We start from the raw sequence: 27,236 nt of genomic DNA on the forward strand, positions 1-27,236 counted from the left end.
GATTTCAGCATTGATGTGAATCTTTATGAACTACAGGTTTTTTTTCTTGACATTTACTTTTTTCAATTAGTTTTTAGTGGTTTCATTACTATTCATTCCTTATTTTTAAAAGTTACGTCCTTCCTGTTTTATGTGTCAGTTAACAGTCTTTTATATAATGAATACATATATAGTTTTTCTTTGAATTTTATAGTAGCATGAGAGGTTACAGCCTTTATGTAATTTTCCAAAAATTAAGAATTGAAATTCGTATAAATAAGATTACTTTACATTTTAAATTGAGTGATTTAAGGGCATATGCGAATATAATGTGATATAAAATTACTAGGTAAATTTAGCTTTATTTATTATATTTTATAAGGACAAGTATATTGTCGTAAAAAGAGCACAAAAAAATCTTTTTTCCTTCTCTTCAGTTTATAGTTAGGTCAGATGTAAATGGCTGTAAACAAATGCTCATCTGTATCTATTAACTAATGAACTAATTTATTAACTAGTCATTCTGGAAACATAGCATCTTAGTCCTTGTTTTAAAAAACCATGACTTTAATTCTTAACTGCATGTAATTACAAACTCCACTAATTACAAAACTAGTTTATTTCAGAGTTGAAAATTAATGGACATTAATTTTTTCCTTTGGACAAAGTTTAATTGCATTACCATTTCATAATAAATCAAGTAATTTATGGTTTCAGGTTTAACACATTGGAAAATAAATTTTAGACATTTAAATTAATAGATTCTGATAAATTTTGGTAAAAAATTTTATGCTGTTTCGCCACTCTTGATAGGCATCCATGTTTTACTTAGTATACTAAGTGACTATGCCTCACTAGGAAATAGGTAGGAGACCTGGAAACTCATGGCTAATATGAAGCTTGATTGCCTGTACAGATAATGGTCTTTATCTGAACTTCTGTGAGTATTAAATTAGACAGTGCCTCTAAACAGCTTGATGGAGTGCTTAATACTTAGTAAGTGCACAGTGAATGTTTCCATCATTGCTGCCATCATTGGAACTGTTATTATCCACCTTTTCCTTTTAGAAACACTTTGTAGCCATACTCTCCTACTCTCTTAAGATCACTTTCCTCACTACCCTCCTGCCTATTGTGTTTTCAAAGCTATTATAATTTGAACTCTGATTAATTTCTGTTGCTTATTCTCACAATTAATGCAAGCATGCAATCTGAGGATCTTTTGATGTGTTCTTTCCTCTTAGCTCCTTCTCATAGTGTATTTTGGGACGAACTAAACTTTATTTCCCTCTGAGTTATTAGAACTTATGTGACTAGCATTATAGGAAGAGAGGATTGTTAAGGACTGTCCTGCCACTGGTGTTATATTACTTATACATTTTATGGGATTGTATAAATGACTCCAAGGGGGACTATAGTGAGAAAATTGCTTTTAGCAGGGGACCTTGTGTTGCCAATGTATGGTGATTTGATTCCTTTTAAGGATTATCCTATTAAATAAGCTCAAGCAACTAGTGTTGCATGGGACAGAGCAGAGGATTTAGAACTGGGTAGATTTTGGTTTGGCTACCCCTGTCATTTAGGTGCGCTTTTTTACCCTCCAAGTCTGTTTTCTCCCTTACAAATAGTCATACAATTATGTGTATATGCCTATAATTATCTCCTTGTGTTTCGAGCAGTTACTGAGATTACATATGTTAAGTGACTCTCATAGTAACTCCCATATGTGGAAGATATTTAGTAAATGCTAATTTCCTTCTTTAAATGGTAATAACCTATTCTAATAGTTCTACCTTCAAGCTGGTGTTGAGTAACTTCAATATAAAGGGCTAGTCTCACCTAATTTTTGTGAATTTTTTGAATGATTTTAGGGTCCAATTATCAGGCAGAGTTTTAATGAGAATTGTCATAGTAACTCCCAGGGTTCTGTCATGTCCACCATGCTGCAGAGGGATTAGAATTTACTATCTTGTTGAGACCAAGCTCACACCTTGGTCATTACTATCTTTACAGGAGCCCAAACGTCTCTAATACCTACCTGGCAGCCTATTTCCCATGGTGTAGACTTGCTGCAGTGCAGGTGGGTCCTGACACAACATGGGAAGGATCACCTGAGTCTGGAGTGTTTCCAGGTCTCTCTATTTGAAGTATTTCTACAGCGTAAAGACTGTGCTGCCATTCCCTTCCTGATAGTATATAAGTTTGTGGTCACTCTCTCAAATATTGCCTTTCTGGCATTACTGTTCACTTGGTGCACGTCCAGTATAAGGTCTTGCTGCACAATTTTTTCCCCGTGTTTTTTTTTCCATTTAAAAACCACTTTTAATATCCATATTATATTTGATCCTTATAAAACCTCCTGGTTGGAGTTAGTATGATTACCTTTCACATGAAAAACAGCAGTGGCTCAGAATTTAAATGACTTCCCCTATGGTGGTGAAACAAGTTAGTGTAACTGGGATTCTAGTCAGGTTATTTCATTTATTATATATTCACATTTATATTCTTCTCTTAAATGATCCCCAGTATCTTTACTAGCTCTCAATTGCTGTGATTTATGTCCTGTACTATCAACTGGTAGTTATAACAAGTGTGATTTTCCAAACACTATTCTAAAAAATAGAGACAACATAGGAAAAAAAAGTCTAATTTGATTATACCCTTTACTTTCTCTCCTTCATATCCACATTAAATGCCTACTGCATGCCAGCCTTATGGGCACTTGTAAATGAGAGAGGCTTCTCATCATCCCATACAAAGGGAAAAAAGGCTGATGGCATGAGAGAACAGTTTGGTGTGCTTGTGGAGAGTATGCAGTGGCATGTTATCTAGTAAGGCCAGAGCTTGAGCTGAGTTGGACAAGAGGACTCAGCTATCTTTTTTCAGTGGAACAGGTTGTAACAGTTGTGGATTATTGTCTTGCCTTCTTCTTTGAAACTTACCAGTTTACTTTCTCAATATTATGTATACATTGTTATATTCATTGGGGGAGCAGGTAACACTATCAGTTATGAGAATCATTGCTATATCATTCAGTTTACATAGTGGAAGCATAGCTTTTCTCCCTCCCCACCTATTTGTTGTAGAAAAATGTTTACTAATTCATAAAATGAATGAGCTGTGGTTTGGGGGGAAGAGAAGCAAGAGCATTTTAAAATGCTTAACTATCGGTAAAAAATATGTTAAAATTTTTAGTGAGTAGGACATTGTCATGGTTGTAGCAATGTGTCTTAAAATTGCTTACCAAATTTTTATAGGCAGACAATTAAATGCATGGGTTCTCAGAAGGAATTCTTCTTGAAGTGAATTTAGAGTTAAACTATGCATATGGCTTTCCATATAGAGAATAAACATATTTTTATAACAGCATTCTAAACCTTACTATTTAATTTTAAGCTATACAGATATATTCATTAACTTATTCTAACAGTGAAGCAGGTTGTACATGGTAGATGCTTGATAAATACTTTTTAAAAAATAAGTGAACATTTATTTCTCAAAAAATAGTGTTTCATTCAGTTTAATACTTAGTAATTCAATGATTATATATTTACTTCAATAATTACCTACTTCTTGTCACTGACTCGATGTTGGAGATCTGCAGTGAATACAACAGATCAGTTCACGCATTTATTGAGTACTTGATAAAGCATTACATAGGAGGATAGGCATGAACAAAAAGGATAGGCATAAATATGTGTGAGGAGGTTTTTGAAAATGTAAGTAATGGATTGTGAGAACATAAGTAAAGGGATTTAAAGACTTATGGGTACAGTATTAATGTTTCACTTTTTTGGGAACTGAAAAAGAAGGGTTACTCTAAAAAAGTAATATTTTTTAATCTGGTAGTCCACAACTGTTTATACTGGTTCATATGATGTGTATTCTTTGCAGGTTTTTGTGCTTTAACATATACTTGTTTCTTTGCTGATTGATTACATGTTGTTTATATTATTTCATTAGGAGCTATTTATATCTAACATCTGTATAACAAATACCTTTATATCATGTAAATCTAGGCTTCACTTCTCAACTAAGTTACTGCTTCTTCTAAAATTTATTTTCGTGTCCTAGGACCTAGTTCAGTGACTTGAATATGCGTAGGCATTTACTAAATATATTTGTTGAATAAATAATATTTGTGCAATTTAGCTCTTGAGTGCTTTGGGTCTCCAAAACTCTTTAAAACCTCTCAAAATTAAAATTTGTATAATACGTTACTTTGGAGACTCTTACCTTGGTGATTGTGAAAGGGAGAAAAGGTAACTTACTGGTATTTTGGTAAATACGTGTTTAGTTTGCATACCTATAGTAAGATAAAAGGTCTAATGAATTTGACTGTGTCTAAATATTTCATCAGCTCTAATTTGTTTATACATAGGTATACTCATCTAAAATTACTATGTTTCTGAGTGGTTTATGTTAGTTTCCAATAGGTAATCTTTATTTCCCTTTTTTTTTTCATATATAAGCAGGATTGCTTCACAGTGGAGGGGGAAGATTTGAGGCATGACTTTGAACGCTTACAACTGGCCATGGAAATGGTAGGATTTCTTCCCAAGACACGAAGACAGTGAGTTTATTTATTGTATCCGTATACCCTCAGTAGAAAACAAATTATGATTTGTGTTTCAGAAATTCCTCTTCCTTGGTCTCTGTAACAGTTTTATTATATTCCTGATCTAGTGCCTCTTCCATCTTAGGTGTTGCTTAGAAAATTAATATTTCTAAAAGACTTATTTTTAATTGCTTTTTTTGTCATGTATTCTTTGAGATTTTTTTGAGAATCAGTTGAAAGCTGGAGCTGTTGTCCTGTAAAATACACACCCATAAACATTTGCATATAATTCTAAGAGTTCATGGTACCTGAAGCTGCTTCATGAACCTTACTTAAAAACTGGTACTTTATAACACTATTTTTATAGTGTCTTGTTTTCTATATTATTGATCTCTAATCTTATTAAGGTATGCATACCTATAGGTAAAACATAATTTTCCTCTGTAAATTTATGTCTATTATTGTAACATATTTTGCTCGTTTTACTAAATATAAACAAAATAGAAATGTGAAAAGGTTGAGTAAAAGATGAAGTAAGTTATATTTAAAATAAAATAACCTGTTTAAAAGTTAAAGACAACCTTAACTCTCACCAGAAAAATATAGTAACATAACTATTCTTTTGAGGAGGGAATTAGTGTTAAAAAATATGTCAGATCTGATTATATTGTCAACTTTTATTAATCTCATAGGAGGAGTTGAAAAATACCAGCTCTGTCATTTTCTTGTTTGCTTGTAATTACATTATTGGAATGAATCTTCAATTAGCAGATTATTTACCAGAATCTTTTTAAAGAAAGTTAAAACCAAATAATGTAATATATAAATATGCAAACCCATTTAATTGGTGACATAAGCTGCAATTCATTTGAAAGTTACTAAATAAATGAGAGTATGCTATCAATTCCTCCATGCTGCATTACTTACATTCTTCTCTCAGTATACTACATTTATCTCACGTGACACCTGACTGATGTGTGGACTAAAGTGTCCATCTATATATTAAATAATAGTGAAACAATTTCATTTTTTAAAGATAATGTAAGATAGATAACATAAGTTGGAAACACACACCAAGGGATGACTTTTATACTTGGTGATATGGCCGTATCCCATATTGGTAACCACTGGAAATACTACATTCCTAGTAGCCTGACATTCAGTTTGACCCTTCTCTGTCACTTAATTATCTTCAGGTATTCTCTAACACAAGTTTTGCATTTTAACTAGACTGATGGTGTTGTCTAAAACATCATGTTGTAGTCTGAATATTTAATGTTTTCTCCATTCCATGAAGGAATGATGTTCATGTCTTTGTCACTCATTCAAATACTTTCGGTTTTTTGGGTATCATGTGTACTGCAGTGACCCTCTCCTGTGATCGTGATTGACTCTGCTCATAAATCAGCACTACAGCGCTCAGATCTACCCCAGAATCCCTCTAAACACCACCTTGCAGGCAGCCAGAAATTTGGCATGTGAATTGAAACTTGTGTGCTTTAGAGTACTACCTTTTTAATGATATTTTCCTTAACTGTGCATTGTTTCCACCTTTTGTATTTTAAGATATCCTGTCCTGTAGTAATTTGTTGTTACCTTCTAATGCAAGATTATAAGCCTTTTGAGAACAAGGGTTCTTGTTCATAGTTATGAATCTTTTTTATATTGAATTATGTATAGTATATTGTTTACATGATATTTCTTACTGTTGGAGACTGTGCATCACATATTTATGTATGAGAAAACATTAATGTGCTGATTTTTGAACCCAAAATTCTGAAACAGTGCAATTAGCAACCATATAAACTACTGCTAAAAACAGGTTTTAAAAAATGGTTCAGGAACTTGTGTTTTTATGGTTTTTGGCTTCCATTAGCATTTATAATATTTCAGTTGATACTGACTTTCCTCTTTAATGCAGAATACTTTTATGATTTTTTCCTTTATAATTGACTTGTATTTAGATTCATGTTAATGATTCAAACTTTTAAAGAATTTTAGTTATCTGTGAAATTAAGCCTGTGTTCTAATTGATAGGCTTAATTTTACAGATAACTAAAATTCAGGACCTGTGAAAGTAAGGTCCCTAAAGTAAATCTTTTTTTTTAATTTAGAATATTTCCTAATTTTAGGAAAATACGTAGTTAAAATTTCCTAACCATTAATAGGACACATTCATCCTAAGGAAATAACTGGACAAGGCACAAAGATGTGTGTATACAGGAATTTCCAGGAATCGCTTTTAGATGGAGTGTTCAGTTGTGTTAAATGCCGTTGAGATGTCAGGTAACTATAGGACATAATACACACTTCTTAGTTACATGGAGGTCCTTGGTAACCTCTATGAGATATTTTAGTGGGGGGCAGATGCCGGAATGTGGTAGTAAATACGGAATGACAAAGTGAAGACAAGGAGTATAAGTTAACATTTCAGTAAGCTTTTTTGTGAAGGGAAGTGGAAGATGTGGGATGTAGGATGGATTTTTTAAAGTAAGAGACAAGCGAACATGAGATTGTTTTGATAGAAAGTTCTCGTAGGTTCAGGTGAGAGACAGGAAAGAGGTGTAATAATGTTCCTGAGTAAACTGGAGTTCATGGGATGGAGAGCACACGTGGAAGGAGTAGTGTTGACTAGAAGAGTGACATGTGTTCCTCTGAGATGGGAGGGAAGGACAAAACAGAAGGTCCAGGTGAAGATGTTTCAGTCGGGGCCTGATATTAGATAATATACCCCAATGGCCTCAGACTGTTTTTAAAAAACATTTCTCAAAGGTTTTTTTAAGAAACATTTCTCAAGGGTGCCATAATACGATGTGGGAAAGCACTTCTTAAATTTAGCTACTAATAAAAAATCACCTAGGCTTGGTTAAAAAATACAATTCCAACGCCTTTCCTTTGAAGATTCTGATTCAGTAGCTCTGAAATGGTCAGTGTGGGGAAAGGGCATTCCATTTAGGATGAAAAGCATTTTGAAAGGCAAGGACTTCAGAAACACTACAGCAGAGTCTACAGACAACTGGTGTACAGAAACTACTACACACAATAGCAAGAAGTCCCTTTCAAATAACTTTATCTGGCAAGTGGTACAAGATTCAGACACCAGCAAGTAGTCTTGTTGAGATAACTGCATCTGACAAATGGTACAGTACTGAAATTAAGGTTGTATAAAGCACTTTGCACAATGTCTAACACAGTAAGCACTTAATACATTTTAGTGATTCTCATATTTCTTACTTTCTAAAGACTAAAGACTTCATATTTGTACTGGTTCATTGGCTTGATTAGAATTTTTTGGATGAAGTAAGCTTCAGAGAATGCACACAAGCAAGCTATAATTTGTGGTTTTATTTTTGCAGGATTTTCTCCCTTCTCTCAGCAATACTACATTTGGGTAATATCTGTTATAAAAAGAAGACATACCGGGATGACTCCATAGACATTTGTAATCCTGAAGTTCTGCCTGTTGTCTCAGAATTATTAGAAGTGAGTGATTACAGTCTCATTTGTCATTTCAAATACTGGGTAACTTCTCAGTTTTTATTTTGTGTAACCATTTTGTAGGGGTAAATGGGTTAATGATTTTTATTAATAGTGTTTCTCTGAAAGATGAATTTTTGCTTTTTGAGTGTGCCACAATCTTTAGAAGATTTGGGTTTCCTTTCCTGCCTTCCCTTGCCCCAGATATCCATAATCCCTCAATTTGCTGGAGAGGATGAATATTTCCCTCTAGACTATATAATATTCTATGCCTATGCATGTTTTTCTTCTTCTATATTTGAGATTTCTTCTCATACTAAGATTTTGGTTAGATATTTTATTTGAAGATTGGATAACTGGATGGATGAGGAGAAAAGGAATCATTTTTCTTCATAGCTAAATAGGAACCAGAGGTTATCTCCTACCATGCTTCTTTCCATATCAAAGTCTTTATTACCTTATTCTTTTCTTTCTGGAGTGATGATTTCCCATGTTTTCTCAGCTAACTTCTCATCTTGGCCAGATTCATTTTAACAGGGGTACTATTTTTTTATAGGCTCTCTTCTTTGACAGAGTAAAGAAATACATGTGTGTAGACTAGCCTGGGTATATTCATATATCTACAGAAATTTTTGTGTACCATCTATATATAATGATATGGGGTCATGCTGATGTTTCTAATTTGTTATCACGTGTCATTCTAGCCTTCTCCCCCTACTTATCTATAAACTCCCACTCTTAACAGTTAGGAAGCTCTCTTCCCATCAGCTTCCATTCATTTACTTAATTATTCAATTCTAGTATACGTGTTTAGCGGTATTAGAATTGTTAACCCATACCCCCGTGGGAAATGACTTTATCAACTATAGGAGAGTATTTATGTGTAGTTCCTTTTGCCTTTAGTTTTAGTTTTTGTTTTTTAATGGTTCATTTTTTAAAATTAGTTTCAGGGGTACAAAGCAATGTAATAGTTAGACATTTAGACCCCTCACAAAGTGATAACCCTCCACCCCAAGCTACTAGTCCTCTGACATATAGCTGTTACAGTACCATTGACTATCTTCCTTATGTTATACTCCACATCCTGTGACTACACACACACACACACACAGATACGAGGTCAGATAGTTAAGTTTGCGAACTCATCCTAGAAAAAGTGCTGTATATCTTACTGCTGAATATCACTACGGTCATCTTCGAAGTACTCCTCTTGGGAAGCTATACACTGATGCCAGCACCTAGTCCACCCTTCAAAGCAGTTTTGGAACTTTTTCTGGAATGGCCATCAGAGCTGTCGTATTACCCTTGCTGTCCTGAATGTCATCAAAATATCTTCCTTTCTATATTTCTTTTATCTTCTCATAAAGAAAGAAGTAATTCGTGGCCAGATCAGGTGAGTAGGGAGGGTGTTCCAATACAGGTATTTGTTTATTGGCTAAAAATTGCCTTTGCTTTTGTTTATCGGTGAGCTCTTTTGGGACCATTTTTGCTCACACCTTACTCATGCCAAGATTTTCCTAACTCTTTTTTTCCCTCCACTTTCTTCCGCCTACCCTGTCCCCTCCAGTTCAAGCCGTTGTTTCCCAGTCTAGTTGTGTAGGACACAGCTTCCTGGCCCATGCTAGTATTATGCTCCTTGTGGACCCCCCCCCCCCCCATCCCCGAAGTAGTTGGTCGCTGGTCGTCTCATCGGTCAGCCGCTCACAGCAACTCACCGCAGCTCTCGCCGGCTGCTGGCCACTCATGCTGGCTGCTGCCCACTTATGGCAGCACGCAGTAGCCCGTGGCAGCACATGCCGACCTCTGGCTACGCAAGGCATCCCAGCTCCAGGGAGAACTGTTGTTCACAATCTTAGCTGTAGTGGGCGCAGCTCACTGGCCCATGTGGGAATCGAACCAGCGACCTGGCATTAGGAGCATGGCGCTCCAAACACCTGAGCCACTGGGCCAGCCCAACTGTTTCTTTATCAATGTTTGCTTGGTCTGCTATGCTTCTCACAGTCAGCTGACAAGTTTGACGCACAATTCGATGAACTTTTGCAATGTTTTCATCAGTTCTGCTTGTTACTGGCCTCCCTGACCTCTCTTCATCAGTGACACGTTCTCGCCCCTCAGAAAAACGTTTAATCCATTTGTACACTGCCATTTTCTTCATGGCATTATCCCCATAAACTTGGACTAACACGTTCCTGATTTCACTTTCACTTTTGCCAAGTTTAACAAGAAATTAAATGTTTGTTTGTTGTTCTAATTCAGGCTCAGACATTCACGCGACAGCACACAAAAACATGCAACAACAGTAATGAATGCCACTCAGCAAGACACCGCCACACATCAACACGAATATAGCTGTGAGACAGTGATATACCGAGGTCATGAAACCTTACTGAGCTCTTTGTACAGTGCTGCCAATGTAAGTGCATGGTGGCAAGTTCTCGAACTTAATTGACAGACCTCTTATATATTTAATTATAGTTGACATACAATATTATTCTACTTCAGCTTCAGGTGTACAGTGCATTGGTCATGCATCTTATACAGTCTATGAAGTGATCCCCCTGAAAAGTCCATTGCCCATCTGGCACCTTACATAATCTTTATAACATTGTTGATTATATTCCCCATATTGTATTTCATATCCCCATGACTATATTGTATCTACTGATTTGCTCTTTCTAATCCCTTCACCTTATCCCCCATCCCCTTCTCCCTCCCATCTAGCAACCAATGTTTTTTTTTTCCTATATCTCTGAGTCTATTTCTGTTTTGTTTGCTCATTTATTCTGTTCTTTAGATTCCACATATAAGTGAGGTCATATGGTACTTGTCTTTTTCAGTATGACTTAATTTTACATAGCATAATGTTCTCAAGGTCCATCCATGTTGTTGCAAATGGAAAGATTTCATTTTTTTTCATGGCTGAGTAATACTCCATTGTATAAATGTACCACATTATCTTTATTTAATCAAGTCTGTTGGTGGGCATTTCAGTTGTTTCCATATCTTGGCTATTGTGAATAGTGCTGCAATAAACATAGGGGTGCATATGTTTTTTCGAATTAGTGTTTTGGGTTTCTTTGGATAGATACCCAGGAGTGGAATTGCTGGGACATAAGATAGTTCCATTTTCAATTTTTTGAGGTACTTCCATACTGTTTTTCATAGTGGCTGCACAAATTTGCAATCCCACCAACAGTGCACAAGGGTTCCCTTTTCTCCACATCCTCGCCAACACTTGTTGTTTGTTGATTTATTGATGATAGCCATTGTGACAAGAGTGAGGTGGTATCTCATTGTGGTTTTTATTTGCATTTCTAATGATTAGTGACATTGAGTATCTTTTCATATGTCTGTTGGTCATCTGTATGTCGTCTTTAGAGAAATGTCTATTCAGGTCCCTCTGCCCTTTTTTTATTTTTATTTTTATTAAATTTATTGGGGTTACAAGTTTTTTTTATTACCCATTTTTTAATAGGGTTGTTTGGTTTTTTGGTTTTGAGTTGTATGAATTTTTTTATAAATTTTGGATATTAATCCCTTATCAGATGTATCATTGGCAAATATCTTCTCCCACTTTTGCCTTTAGTTTTGCAGACTTCTTCGTTTCTAGAATCAGTTAGGTCAGTACCTTTTCCTCTCACTCTCTTCATTGAGGTGGTTTCATATGTTTGTTCTACAAAGTAGATTTCTCTTGTCATGGTGTACATTCTTTCCTGGGATCCTCCAACGTCTTAAATAATTTTCAGAAACCTTGTATGCATTAATATTTACTATTTGTCCTGTATGGACTCTGACATAGGCATGATGTCATGTATCCTTTGTTACAGTACCATGCTGAATAGTTTCACTGCCCTAAAAATCCCCTTTACTTGTTCAGCCTCTCCCTCCATGTGCCTGGCAACCACTCATCTTTTTACTAACTCTGTAGGTTAGTACTAACTCTGTAGGTTAGTACTAACTCTGTAGGTTAGTACTAACTCTGTAGGTTAGTACTAACTCTGTAGGTTCTGCCTTTTCCAGAAAGTAACATAATTGGAATCATACAGTATATAGCCCTTTCAGACTGACTTCTTTTACTTAGAAATATGCATTTAAGCTTCAAGTCTTTTCATGGCTTGATAGCTCATTTCTCTTTATTGCTGGGTAATAGTCAACCGTTGTCTGGATGGACCAGTTTGTTTATGCACCCACCTACTGAAGGACATCTTGGTGGTTTCCAGTTTTTTGCTATTATGAGTAGCCTGCTTTTTTCTATTAAAATATTACTCATCTTTCAAATCTTTTAGTGCCACTTAATGGGGTTTAACCTTAGTAAATGGTCTAAACTGGCTCCATCAATTTCAACTTAGCATAATTTAATTTTTATTTTATAACAGAGAGTTAATTATCTACTAGTTTGTGTGTATTATAAGGCGGCAGTGCTCTTTGAAAGCAGGGGATGCCTCTCTTTTCTTCATCTAACTTTGTAGTGTTTATTATTTTGTACATGCCTGGGTGTTGCTTATTAACTTGAATGGAATGAGGTAGCCTTGACGAAGGGACAGGAGAAGAAAGGAGTACCGTAAATTGGAACTAGACTTACTCATTGGAAAGAAATTCCAGAAAGTTGGGTGTGATACCTAAAGGTCACAATTTTGAAGGTCATGAGGGTTAGAGAACAGATGGTCTTTCAGTCAGGTATTTCAGGTGGTATTTTAGTCAAACGTTTGGTATTGTGGTGATGCAGGGCACTGTGGCTAGTGGTCTTATGCTTAAGTTCAGGCAGTCAACAAGTACCGAGGTTTCTCGTTCCAGTGCAGCATTTCTTCTTTGGTGAGAGTGGGACGAGAGGAACTCAGGTGTTGGTGAAAAAGGAGAAATCCCATCCTGAGAATTGGGCTTACCAGTGTCAGAGTTAAACTAACAGCACATGTGATTTGATAGCAAATATCACTTTAGATCCCAAGCGTTTAAAATTCGTGTTACGTAGTTTGGCCTGGTTCCAAGAATAGGTTTGGTAATAGAAAAAAGATCTACTTCAAAGTTGAGGAGCTAGAAGGTATGACAGGACCGTCATGGTATCCTGCCTCTTAGCAATTACTTTTAAAAACGTTCTTCTCTGATTGGTAACAATTGATTTTAATAATTGCAGCCTTAAGGCTGTTGTTGAGATAAAATTAAAACGTAGGCACAGTAACTGGTTTAACTAAAATGTAAACTTTTTAGTTAAGATTTAGTTTTCCTCCTTCCCAAAGTGATTCAATTCAATGATAAGTATAGATTTAGATTTTAACAAATGTTTTAAAAATAATGGATTAATTTTATTTTTCCAATTTTTGTTGTTACCTCAGGCAACAGTGAATGTTTTGAGTGTTCTGTTTAAATGAACATCTGAAACATAAATTAGTACCCATTATAATGTTCTTGGAATTTAGGAAGTGTTGTCACTTTTTAGTCCCTTTCTCCAGGTTGTATGATTATGGTTGATTGTCTTAAAATGTTTGTACTATTCTATACTTTCCATATTCTGCACAATGAAACATTTTTTCCCATTATCATCAGAAAGTAAAGTTTAATTTTAAAAGACCCATCTATCTTATTTACCCTTGTTTTCTTTCTTTTTTTAAAATTAAAGTTATTGGGGTGATATTGGTTAGTAAGATTATATAGGTTTCAGGGGCATGGGTGAGAAAGGTGAAGGGATTAGGAAGTACAAATCGGTAGTCACAAAATTGTCACGGGGATGTGAAATACAGTATGGAGAAATAATGTTGTAAAGACGGTATGTAAGGTGTCAGAGGCGTACTAGACTTATCGGGGGGATCATTTCATAAATTATATAAATGCCTAGTTACTGTGCTGTGCACCTGAAACTAATATAAAATAATATTGAATATCAACTGTAATTAAATATGTTCATATAGTCACGAGATGTAAAGTACAGCATAGGGAATATAGTCAGTGGTACTGTAATAGCTATGTATGGTGTCAGAGTGGTGGTCGACTTGTTGGGGTTATGACTTTGTGAGGGGTGTAAATGTCTAATCATTGTGTTGTTTTGTACACCTGAAACTAAAAATAATAAAAAAATTATATAGATTTCAAGTGTACAATTCTATATCATCTATATATTGCATTGTGTTTTTATCACTCAGTCAGTTCTCCTTCCATCAATTTCATCACCATATATTTGACCCCGTTTACCTCTTTCTTTTGTTTTTGGAAGTGGGGTGAGTGGGACGCTTACATTCCACTTTTGACAGTATTCAAATTTTCTAGTATATTGTCTTTGTTTTTCTCTGTTGTATATTTGCTAATGTCATTAATTTTTTCTCATTAATTGTATTTTCAATAAATAATTTAACTCTTTGTCAAAGTCTTATATATTAAATTCACTTTTCTACTTTATAGGTTAAAGAAGAGATGCTATTTGAAGCATTAGTTACGAGGAAGACTGTGACAGTGGGAGAAAAGCTCATTTTACCATACAAGCTGGCAGAGGTACGAGTATGATTTTCTCTGAAATCAAAGTACTCTGAACATTTTTTAGAAGTTTGGGTTTGTGTTTTTTCTCTTAACAGAATGAAAATAACAACAGAGTGTTGACTGAAGTATTTTCTGGGCCCTTGAAATTTGTGAACTTTCCATCAACTTGGAAACTTAAAGATGAATGTGACTTTAAGCAATAGACTTACATTTTTTCCAAGGATCTTAATCTGTTCACCATTCTTAAGTTTTTTATTATTCATATGGGGTGAATGGATGGTAGATAGAATTATAAGTGAGCAGTATTTGAGCTAATTGATGTTTTCTTCTTGAGGCAGTTTCTTATTTTTGGCACCTTATACTCTCCTGGCTTACTTTTTCATTGTTGGCCACTCCTGTGCAGTCCTTTTGTTTGCGTTTTCTTTCTTCCTCACCTTTGAAAGATGGAGTATCGGTGTCTTTGTCTTTTCTTGTCTGTATTTTTTATCTAGGTTATTTCCCCCAGTCTCATGGCTTTAAATAACTGTACAGTGAAGCTTCCAGGTGAGATTTATTGCTATAGTAAGCCATTATTATTACTATTATTATTATTATTATTATTATTACGCTACAGTGTATAGGAGTAGGAAAGTTATTGAAAAGCTGACTGTTTTATAGTGTAATTTTATGAAATTGATAAGAAATCAAACTATGACAATTATAAAAATAGGACAGAAATATGAGATTAGAAGACACGAAGGTGGGGAAATAGTGATTGAACTGTAGAGAATGCTTTCTGGGCAGACACTGACCCATTTCTGCCAGGTTTTTTGGCCCCTCCAAACTGTACCTACAAGTCTACATTTCTTCATTACGTCAGGTATCTTATGTTACATTTTATAGTTTCCAACTTTGAGAACTCCTTTTCAAATAACAGAAAAAAACCAAGCTTTTAAAGAGTTTTGCCTTTCTTTTACATAAAGGTTCACTTTTATATTTTGCTTTTATGTTATGCTTTTATATTTTCTTTTATAAAACATTATAAAACATGTTTCGTTATAAAACATTTATTTTTATTTACATTTTTAACTTTAACTTGCTGAGATTATTTTTATAGCCTTTGCTTTATTGTGTACATTTTAGTGTGTTTATTTGTTTAGTGAATAGTTGATAAAGTTTGTGCCCAGAAATGTGCTAGGCATTAGGTATAAAATGAGGAGCAGTTTTTAAGGATTTTAGTATTTTATCTGAAGAGCATTTTGCTTAAAATATTTTAGGCAAAAAAGGTGTCTTAGGTTTTCTTTTAAAGGATCACTCTGGCCACAGTGTGAAGAATCATTTGGAAGAGAGTATATTAGTTTTCTATAGCTGTGTAACAGACTTAGACATTTAATACAACACAGATTTATTATCTGACAGTTTTCCATGGATCATCAGTCTGAGCACAGGTTAGCTTGGTCCTCTGCTCAAGGTTTCACCAGGCTGAAATCAAGGTGTTTGTGAAGGCTGTGATCTCATCTGAGACGCAGCATCCTCTTCCAGGTTCCCAGGTTGTTGACAGGATTTAGTTTCTTACAGTTGTAGGACTGAGACCCCTAATTTCCTGTTGTCTGTAAGGGGCCATTCTCAGCAGCTAGAGTCTGCTTGCCATTTCCTGCCATGTGGTCCTGTCCACAGCATGGCAGTTTGCTTCTTCAAGGCTAGCAGGAGAATCTCTGATGAAAAGGATCAGTCCCTTTTAAGAGCTTTCTCTGATTAAGTCAGTTTTACCCAGGATAATATCCTTTTGATTAACTGAAAGAAATCAGCTGATTTTGGGCCATGATTATATCTTTAAAATCTCTTTACTTTTGTTATATAACATAAGACAGGGGAGTGAAATCCATCTTATTTACAGTCCTGCCCATACTTAAATTATGTATATGTTATACAGAATATGTACACCAGGAGATGGGAATATTGGGGACCATTTTGGGATTCTAACGCAGAGGACAAGAGTGAATGTGGAAAGATGACTTTGAAGGCTGTAGTACTCTTGAGTAGAAAGATGTTTGCTTCTTTATCTAGAATGGTAACATACTGATATGTCGCCTCCCGCGCAACAACAAGGGCAGTGAGGAGGCGAGAAGGGGCGGTTTGGGTTAAGTTTTTAAGCAAGAAACAATCAGAGACTTAATGCAGTTAAATCTCTCCGAAGGCCAGGGGTCTCTCAGTCTCAGAGGGCTGGAGCCCAGAATAAAGCTGGCTGGAGGTTTTTATTGAGAGGTCTACAACTACAAGAAAGCAACATTGTTTCTTACACGGTCTGTGAGGCTCAGACTTCCTAACAGAAAAATGTTTATTCCAATTACCCTTTGTCTGTTAACAGCGGAAGCAGAAGGTCCCAGGATGTTTTTACCTAAAGTATGTACCTTTTCAGGATCAAGTCTTTCACATTGTAACAACTCTGTTGAGAGAAGTGGAACCAGGTGCAAGGAGAAAGCCAGAGCCAGCAATAGACTTTCCCAAGCAGGGGGAAGGGGAGGCAAGGCCCCTTCCCATACCTGTCCAAGGCAACTCATTTGGGGTCCCCACTTGGTTCTGCCTGGCTTAGGTTGTATCTCCTGTGAGATATCTTACCCGTCTTTGGCTGCAAACCATCTTTTGGGCACCAGACAGAGAGACATAAGGTGTAAACAAAGGATGGAACAGAGTCCCAGAAAGGCACAATTTCACAAACTCTTCTTTCCTTAAGGAAAGACATGAAGGGACATTTGGCTAGGCTGTTGTGTGACAACACGGATAGGGAGAAATAAATACATTTAGAAAGAAATTTAGGTGGTAAAATCAACAGGATCTGGCAGTGATTTGCTTACTGGGAAGCAAAGAGGAAGGAGTGTCAAAGATAAATCCTAATTTTCTGGTTTACACAATTGTAAGAATATTGGTACTATTCAGTAAGATAGGAAACACTCAATGAGATCTTGTCTGGGTGGGAAAAATGTTAATTGGTTTTTGGGATTATTGAGGTTAACCGTGATAGGCAGGACTGCATTTCAGAGAAAAGAGGACGAAAGTATAATATTGGGAATTAGGGTATAGATAAGTATTAGTATATTTTGGTAAATCTAGATTCTATCTGACTGTAATATTGGATGAAAATAGTAGTTACTATAAACTATAAATAGGTGGGTTTTAGTTTTCAATTTAATATGAAGGTCTGTCTTTTAACTAAAAAACTCAACCCATTTACATTTATTGTGATAGTCAATATGTTTTCTTATTCTTTGTTTTTTGTGTCTTACTATTTTTATTTAGTTTTAAAATGTTTTACTTTTGCTGAATTTAATCAGATTATCTTGATTCCTTTTGTTCCCTCTTGGGAAAAATAGAATGGCAATTCTTTCTATATATTTTACTACTTTGCTGGTAACTTGTTTTAAGTATCGAATTCTAGGGCCACATTCCTTTTCTTTTCAGCACTTGTAAACATTTCCAATTATTTTCAAGTTGCTAGTGTTAAAGATAGAGAATTCGATACCTGTCTTCTCCTTGGTAATAATTTAGGTAGTAATTTTTTTGTCTAGACTTGAAACTTTCATTTTTTTTTCACTGAAATTCAGAAATCCATTCATCGTCTATGTGGTAGATGGTAGTATTATCTCCATTTTGAAAATGTAATAAGCTGTAGCCTGAGAGTTGAAGTAACTTGACTAAGGTCACAAAGCTAGAGAAACTGGGTTTGGAAAATAGTCTAGTTGTTAATCATTACCCTGTGCTTCCTCTAAAATTCAGAACTGAGATATAAATATGTACCTGAATATACATGCTTCAAAGTAGTAAGTCCCTAGATGATAAATGTATAAATTATTAGGATTTGTATTCTAAGTGGTAAGACTCAATTCTCTTAAAATACATGCCCTTTAAAGGTAGTACTTTTTAAATGTTGAATTTTCTTTAAGTAATAGACTTTATATTTTAGAACAATTTCAGATTTACAGAAAAATTGAGCAGATGATACAGAAAGTTTCCATACATTAGGGAAAGCTTGAAATGAAGGAAAAAAATAAATTGCCTGACTATAGTGAAAGAATTGTTACTCTGTCTAGAGATAGAGAAATTCTAGAGGTTACTGTTGATGACAAGCTGAAGACAACCAGGAATGTAATTGTGGTGGTATTATGATTATGTTTTAAGAGTCTGACTGGCATTCCGCAGATAACTGATGCCTTTTGCTAACGGACTTATTGCTCTCCCTAGAATTCTCATCTCCACTTGAGCTGGCAAGGTTCATTTTTGTTTGTAAACTTCCTGTTACACCTTCTTTACCAAGTAAAATATATACCCTAATTTTCAGTAAAACTATTTTCAACTGGGTGACCTACATTTCCCCTTATCTTTCAAGGCAGTTTTAGCCTAGATTCTCTGAGTTGGACTAAATGAATGATTGTATATAGAAAACTTCAATTATAGACTTTACATTGAGAGAAAAATTAATTTCTTATTCATGAATAGTAAGTTTTCTTTCTTGAATGAGAGCAAAACACACTTTGCTATAGTGTTTTAATCAGATTGTTGTCAATTTCACTTGTACTCCTAACCCTTTTCTTTTCTTTTCAGGCCGTGACAGTGAGGAACTCCATGGCCAAGTCTTTATATAGTGCCCTATTTGACTGGATAGTTTTTCGGATTAATCATGCACTTCTGAATAGTAAAGATTTGGAGCAAAACACCAAGGTAGACATACATTGATTATGTATTTTTCCCAGAAAACTTTTTCAGTAATATGGTTAATACGTGAAATTTACAAAGACAGAATTACATAAAAGTCATAAGAAAGAATCACCTTTTATCTGTACTCCCTGCTAGTCCCTCCTTCTTTCTGTTTTTATTACCCTGTTCAGAGGAACTGTTATTCTGTGTCTTTTCAGACCTTTTTGCTAATGCACTTACATTCCTGTAGATGTACATATACAGATTGCTTTCAAACATAAAAATGCAGTCATGCTGTTGTTGATGCAAATAACATCCAAACCTGCAGAGAATTTTTGGAAGCGTTCTTTTGAGCCAAACTGACAACATATGCAAGGGAGCAAGATCTCAGATGCTTTGGAGATTAATAGTTTTGCAGTTTCTTTTATGCATTTGAAATTAAGGAGGTGTCTAAGGAAGATTACATGAAGGTGGGAGGAAGCAACTCGGAGATTGGATTACAGGATGGTTAACAAGATTATTTACTCTTTCGAGAGTTAATACTCTTCAGGGGTATTACTTCTGGTATTTCAAAGGTGTGTTAACTTAGATGGACAAAAACAATGGACAGGGCTGGTTTAAAACCTTTCACTAAAGAAGTTATATGCCTGGGATGTGACTACCCACCATGACCTGCCCGGTTAGGAATTTACGATCTCATCACCCTGTGAGGTTACTTTCCATAGAAGCCCTTTTTCATTCACACTATCTGTATTGTTCCTACAACTTGTATTTTTAAAAAAATCTATATTTTGAGATATATCTAGATCTCATTTTTTAAGAACTTTGTAATATTATATAGTGTGTGGTATTATATATAGTATGGTACCACAAATTCCCCCATTAAAATGTATTACACTTGTTTTATTGTTATAAGTAATAATGTAACAAATATTCTTTGTGCACATTTCTCCAGGACAAAATTCTCAAAATGATGTGCTGCATTTAAGGATGTATATGTTTTAAAATTTTGGTAGCTACTGCTAAATTGCTTTTCAAAAAAGACTACCCTTCCAATAGTGTATGAAAGTGCCTTACACCTTTAATCACATTGGATATTATCAGAATTTTCACTGCTAATCTGATAAAGACTATCCCATTTTATTGCCAAATATTTTATTTCTTTATATATTTTTGCTGCTTTTATGTTGTTCATTTTGTCTTTTTATTCCTTTTTAGAAGTCATTGTGGATATTGCAAAGAATTATAGTTTGATATATGTTGCATATATTTTCTCTTAACTTTACATATTTGTTTATGTTGTATTTTTGAGCCCATATGTTTTAAATTTTTGTGCAGTTAATTCTGTCATTCTTTTCTTTTCTGTCCTGGGTTTTATTTATGTATTTTTCTTACATAGGAAGACCTCTTCCAGCCCAAGATTATAAAATATTTATTCTCATACTTTTAGAATATAATTTTTTATGTTCAGGCCTTTATTCCAACTGGAATTTATTTTTAATATGGCAGATTTTAGATACTTAACTTTAATAATTTCAAATTCATTTTTATTTCTCAACAACTTTTATGGAATAGTTTACCTTTTCAGGCTGATTAGAAATGTTATCTTTATTACTTTAATCCTATTATCTTAAATGTAAAATTACTCTTACAGGAACTTTTTATGCTTCGTGTAAGTCCGCAGTTAGAATATTAATTGTAATTGTAATCTAATTAACCAAACTGACTTTTTTTTGAAGGTCATTATTTTCACTGGTTTTCATAAAGTCTTAGAATTTAGCCAGCAGAATTAATCAAACAAAATACTCTTAATGGAGGCTTTAAAAAATCTTTTATTATTATTGATCACGAATTACATCAGTTTGCCCCGTATCTCTCTTAGCACCAGTGGAGAAAAATTGTTTTCATTTAACCACAATTGGCATACAACTAACTGTATTTCAAGAATGAGGTGGGATGGTGAGAAGAATGTTGGTTTGGGGTTATTAGAGCTGAATCCTTATCATCTGTAGTAAGAAGTTAGAAGATAATTTCTACAGGTAAAATATCAAGAAATAGAAGAATAAACATTTGTATATTATACTATACTATATATATTACACTACACTACACTATTCTACTCTGTACTACTCTATGCTACTCTGTGCTACTGTATACTATACTATGCTATATTATACTATTTCATACCAAACAGCTGAAAAGATTGGAGTGTTGTTGATTTTAGGGAGCAGGAATTGAGTATGAAGGGATTGTTGTTTTTTGTTATAATCCTTTTAGAACTATTTAACATTACAAACCTTGTACAACTTTTTTTGATAAAAATTTGTAAAATTTTGACTTCAGGAAATCACATATTCTGATACCCAGTTTTATTCCTAGCTTCCACAAGGCTGGGTAAACATCTTGTTAGCTTGGATCTTAAAGCAGAATTCTATTGGGATATAGAAGTCAAAACAGGAAAAATTGCATGGTCCTCTTGGTATAATAGGGTATGGCCAGGAGTACCGTAGTTTTATTTAAGTAACCTTTTGACTTCCCCATAGCTTGCTATTTCCATTCTCTTGTCTCTTGGAGTTTATGGATTTTTGAGATTGAGATAACAGGCCACAAACCCTGCTTTGTGCATTTCTGTAGAGTAACCAATACAATGGGTTATACATGTTAAATTTTTGGATATAAAAAGATAATTAGAATTTAAAAAAAGATGAAGATAAAGAGAACTAAAGTGCTTTTTATTTGTGGTATATTTGGTTCAACATTGGCCCTGCAAAATCTCTTTACTGCTGTAGAAGAACGTAGAGCATTTTGTTTCTTGTATTGTGTATATTATTCATGACATAAATTTGAGCATCATTTTTTAACCATAATTTTTTCCTGTTTTACAGACTTTGTCTATTGGTGTTCTTGATATTTTTGGGTTTGAAGATTATGAAAATAACAGCTTTGAACAGTTCTGTATTAATTTTGCTAATGAACGTTTACAACACTACTTTAATCAGCATATCTTTAAATTGGAGCAAGTGAGTACCCAAATTTATGTATGCTCACCCTCCTGCCCCTCTTTCACCCCCCTACCTTCACAAACACATACACACACATACATTTTTTTGGGGGGTATATTTAAGATTTAGTAGAATGTATCAGTCATACCTATTTCTTTTTTATGTCTTTAAATAAACAGACATTTTGGATTCATAGTCATGATAAGCATTTTAAATCTTGTATTTCAGTATAGATATTGTAGTCTTAATTTTAGTGTACGCAAATGACATAGGATCAGAGCATATGTTTTGAACCATATCATACAGGGTTTTCTTTTCTCGTTTTTTAATAGACCCCAAGTAGATTCAATAATATCTTGTTTGAGTGCATCTGTGAATGAAAAATGGATGATTTTGTTTTGTGTTTCGGTGGGTGTTGTGGATATTTAATTGCTGACATGGACTTGATCACTGTGTGTAATGCTAAGTATGCTTGTTTGATCGCTTTGATTTCTTAGTTCCAGATGGGATAGAGGAGCTTACTAATAGAATCTCAGATCAACTCAGAGTGTGGATATAAGGAAACAGGACAATGTGTAGAGACCAAAATGGATGACTAGATATTTCTTGAGAGAAGCGCAAATCGATTTAGTGTAGGAAGAATGCGCCATCAGTTTCCACGAGAATTCTTAGGTTAAATGCAGGTCAAAGGAAATGTGGGTCTTTCTCTAAGCCAGGTTTGAAGTCCGTAACAAGTTGCGATTGTAGCCCAGTATTTCAGTTTGGGTATAAGGACACAAGCAGAAGCAGAGCTCATATTCAATTCATGGGAAATGGTGAAAAAATGAAATGGACAGAAAGACCACACCAGATCTACAAAACAGAAAAGGAAAAAGATCTTTCCTATCATTGGGGCTTGTTGCCCTCTCTCTTAGCTTGAAGCACTTCTATTTTGCTTAAAGGTTTATATAGTCTAGTCATCTTGATGAATGCTTAGAGATTTTAACACAACCTTTTAGCTAGACCCTTCGGTAGAGCTGTTAAAAGATAGTACTATTTGTTATAGTATTAGCTACCATTATGTAGTGCCTACTGTTTATTAGGTGGGTACTGTTATTTTTATTCTAGTTTTACGCATGATGCCCAAAGCCGGTATTCAAATCTTAACACCCTGGTTCCATAATTCTGGCTTTTAACCAAAAGATAAGATGGGGGATTGGTTTTGACTTAGTTCGGTGTTCTTTTTAACTGGATAATGTCTGAGTAAGTTAGTATTTTTATCTCTTGTACCGTGTTTTCCCAAAAATAAGACCTAGCCGGACCATCAGTTCTAATGCGTCTTTTGGAGCAAAAATTAATGTAAGACTGGGTATTATAAGACTCGGTCTTATATTAATTTTTGCTCCAAAAGATGCATTAGAGCTGATGGTCCGGCTAGGTCTTATTTTTGGGAAAACATGGTATATATGTTGGAGGGCTGGATAATGCATTTTCTTGATGGTGTTCTATGTTTTACAAAACAAAGCATCACTTGCTCTGTGGATCATTAAACCAAAGACTGGTTAAATTGCTTTTGAAGAAGAAACATATTCCGTTGTAAACTGAATTTTTTTTTAAACTTTCTTAGAAGTCTAGATTAGACATGGGGGAGCCACAAGAAATGCCTTACCTCAAAACATCTATAAAAGTACAATATTACAGTTCATGTACAGTGTGTTCAAAACTACTTGGGAGTGGGTGGGTGATTCTTATTGATTTATTACTCTGAATGTCATAATTTTGGGCAGTGTGGTGGAATTATAGATCAAAAGACTAGATTCTAAGGCATGTTTATTTTTTTCTTTCAAGTCTCAGTATTCTCTTCTGTAATTTGTGATGTAATTGGTGCAGTTTTGATGTAATTTCTGGAAAATTTAGAAACCTTACACCTCTTTGCCATCTCCTCTATTTTATTCTTCCTTTCTCTTCCTCCTCATATTTTTCCACTTAAAATGGATTTGCTGAGAATAAGAAATTCAAAGCATTTTAAATATTAAGTGTTTTATTTATTTGTGTATCAGTGGTACCTAGTATGAGATGGGTACCTGGTGACTATTTGTTAAATTCAACTGAATACAAAATCAGTTAAGTAGATAAAATTTTTTGAAAAAATAAGATAGAAATAGAAAAGTATCAAAGATGCTTTGGGAGGAAACATCTTGAAAATCTTGATTACTGAAGTTTCACCTCTAAATTTTGTCCAAAAGTAGTTTATAGGAACATAGGATGTAATAATTGTCATGCAGGATAATAAGTGCAGGCTAATCAGATATAAGGTAAAATAGTGGTAGAAAGGATGACATTGATTAGAACTTTCAGAAAGTCTGCATATATTTCCCGGGGTGATTCTGGAATATAGTTTTGAATAGAAGGTTGAGCTCACAACATTGTCAATAAAGAAATGATATTTTAAACAAAAATAACACTATCCTTTAAACTGAGGCATGAAGTTAGATGGCTGAAAATAGTTCATTATAGCCGAAATATGGGATATAAGGATGCAGGCAGGAGAAAGATAAGTTTGGTGGAATAGCCTAGGGTCAGATAGTGGTGGGTCTTATGTATCATGCAGAGATTAGAATTTTTCTTTTAGAGAAGGAGGAAGCATTTGAAGTATATTTAGCAGAGGATTTGAATTAGAACTGTGGAAGATGGACTGAAAAGAGGCGAACTGGAGCGAAGGATGTAATCTGGGAGCCTGCTGAAGTAGTGTGGGCAAGTGATTCAGAGTCCTGAATCAAGGTTTAGTGTAGAGATAATGGGGAGTAAGAGACAGACCAAAAGAGGTGATCTAAAAATATATTTCCTGTTGTCACTTGTAATACTGCTGTCTGCTTCCCTCCCCCCCTTCTTCTGCCTCGCCTCCCATCCACACTCTGATTAAAACCATTGTTTCCAGTCTAGTTGTGTAGGACACAGATCCCTGTATCATGCTGATATTGTGAGTCTTGTGTTCCCCCCGCTGAGGAAGTCCGTCGCCGCTTGTCTTCGGTTGGCCCCTCACAGCAGCTCACGGCAGCCCAGGGCAGCTCAGGATGGTTGCTGGCCACTCACGCTGGCTGCCGGCCACTCACACTACTGCTGTCTTATTTCCCTTGCTTGTTCAGAATTATCCTTCAGGTCATTGATTCATCAGTAAATTGAATAACAATTGTGTATCAGGCACTGTGCTAGGCATTGAAGATAGAAATTTAGAGTGCAGGGATCTTATTTGAGGAGGTCATAATATAGTGGGTTTTTCTTTTGTCTATCCCACTTCTGGGGATGTTAGACTAGGAAATTTTGACCAAACTTGCCTTGAAGAACGCCTGAAAAAACAACAAAATATATTTGAAGGCATTTGACTACTTTCAAATAAGTAAAATTTTATAGGGCTTAGATCTATAAGATCTAAGAAGGAAACCCTTCTTACAGATGAGGAGGAGCCCAGCATTTGGGACTGCTTTTCTCTTAGAGATACTTTTCTATTCTGGTAGAGGGATGCTGAGTCTCTGAAAGAGTCAGGCTTAAGAATCTGAGAAGCTGAAAAGGTTTTTTTTTCTCCAGGTTCAAGAGCAAGGAGGAGTCCCCTGGCAACCTCCACAGGCTTTAAGTTGAGGTCCCAAAGTTAAAACAACTTTATGTTTATAAGTAGACATACCTAAAATATGAAAAAAACTTCAAAATTGACATATAAGAAATACAAAATCCGATTCTATAGCTATTACAGAAATTGAATATGTAATTAAAATCCTTTCCATAAAGAACATTATAAGCCAAGATGGCTCCACTGGTGAATTCTACTAGCAGTGAAAGAAGAAATAATATTAATTAATAACAGTTTGAGATAAATCCTAATGTGCAATAGTAAAAAAGGGTCAATCCTTAATGCATTTTAGAGATCCAGGATAACATTGATACCCAAATCTGTTAAAGATATTGGAAGTGGAAATTAAAGTCAATTTCACTCATAAACATAGACTCAAAAATTTTAAACAAATGTTAGCAAACCAAATTCAGCAAGATATATAAAATGATAATAATAAATACATCAGAACCAAGTGGAGTTCTTTCTTGATGTGTGTTAACAGCTAACCACCAGTCAATTTAATTCATCTTTTAACAAAACAAAGAAAAACCTCATGATGATCTCAATAGAAGTATAAAAAGCATTTGATAATATTACATATCTATTCATGTTAAGAAAAAAATCTAGCAAACTAGATATAGAAGGGAACTTCCTCATAGATGAAGTTTTTTTTTTACAAAAACCTTGTACAAAAAACATTTACAAAAAACTTAGCAAGTAATATCACAGTTAATTGAAACAGACTGAATGCTTTCTCCCGAAGATTAAGAACAAGGCAAGGGTGTTTCCTCAGGTTTTTTTTTTCATGAACATAGGCATGGGAGGACATCCAAATGGGCAGTGAAGATGGAAAAGATTTTTTACTTGTCATCGGGGAAATTTAAAAACCCCAATGATATACCTCTAGGTATTCACCGGAATGACTAAAATGAAAAAGACTGATAATACAAGTATTACAGAAATACCATGCACAGGAAAGTCCCATACACTGGTGGTGGGTGTATAAATTGATACAACCACTTTAGAAAGTTGTTTGGCAGTATCTATTGAGGTTATAACATATGTAATTTTCCCTCTCAAAATGTATATAAATGGACACCAAAAATTTTATGCAGAAATGTTCATAATGACATTATTTTTAATGGCCCACAATTGGGAACAACTGTAATATCTATCAGTAGTACAATGAGTAAATAAATTGTGTGTACTTTACAGCAGTGGTTCTGAATGATTTTTCCTTCCCCTACCCCTACTGATCGCATCAGCATTACTGATAAACTTGTTAGAAATGTAAGTATTGGACCCCATCCTATACTTATTCAGAAATTTGGGGCATGGGATTCAGCAGTCTGTGTTTTAACAAGCCCTCTATGTGATTCTGTTATACATTAAAGTTTGAGAACTAATGCTCTGTGGTGGATTTTGGCATATTTTTTCTGTAAAGGACCAACTGATAAATCTTTTGGTTTTTTTGGGCCATACGGTCTCAACTCTGCTC

General features: G+C 34.8%; 1 protein-coding gene across 3 annotated transcripts in view; it reads left to right on the forward strand.

Annotated features, from left to right (window-relative positions):
• MYO9A (myosin IXA) overlaps positions 1-27,236 on the forward strand; it is a 262,019-nt gene that overhangs the window by 72,930 nt on the left and 161,853 nt on the right. For all 3 annotated transcript variants that reach the window (XM_081050331.1, XM_081050332.1, XM_081050333.1), the window contains exons 7-11: positions 4,455-4,552; positions 7,894-8,020; positions 14,405-14,494; positions 19,058-19,174; positions 22,036-22,170. In XM_081050331.1, the coding sequence (XP_080906457.1) occupies positions 4,455-4,552; positions 7,894-8,020; positions 14,405-14,494; positions 19,058-19,174; positions 22,036-22,170 (567 nt within the window). The remainder of the gene's footprint in view (positions 1-4,454; positions 4,553-7,893; positions 8,021-14,404; positions 14,495-19,057; positions 19,175-22,035; positions 22,171-27,236) is intronic.

The sequence above is a fragment of the Rhinolophus hipposideros genome (assembly GCF_964194185.1).
Source record: "Rhinolophus hipposideros genome assembly, chromosome: 5".
NCBI classification, from domain to species: Eukaryota; Metazoa; Chordata; class Mammalia; order Chiroptera; family Rhinolophidae; genus Rhinolophus; species Rhinolophus hipposideros.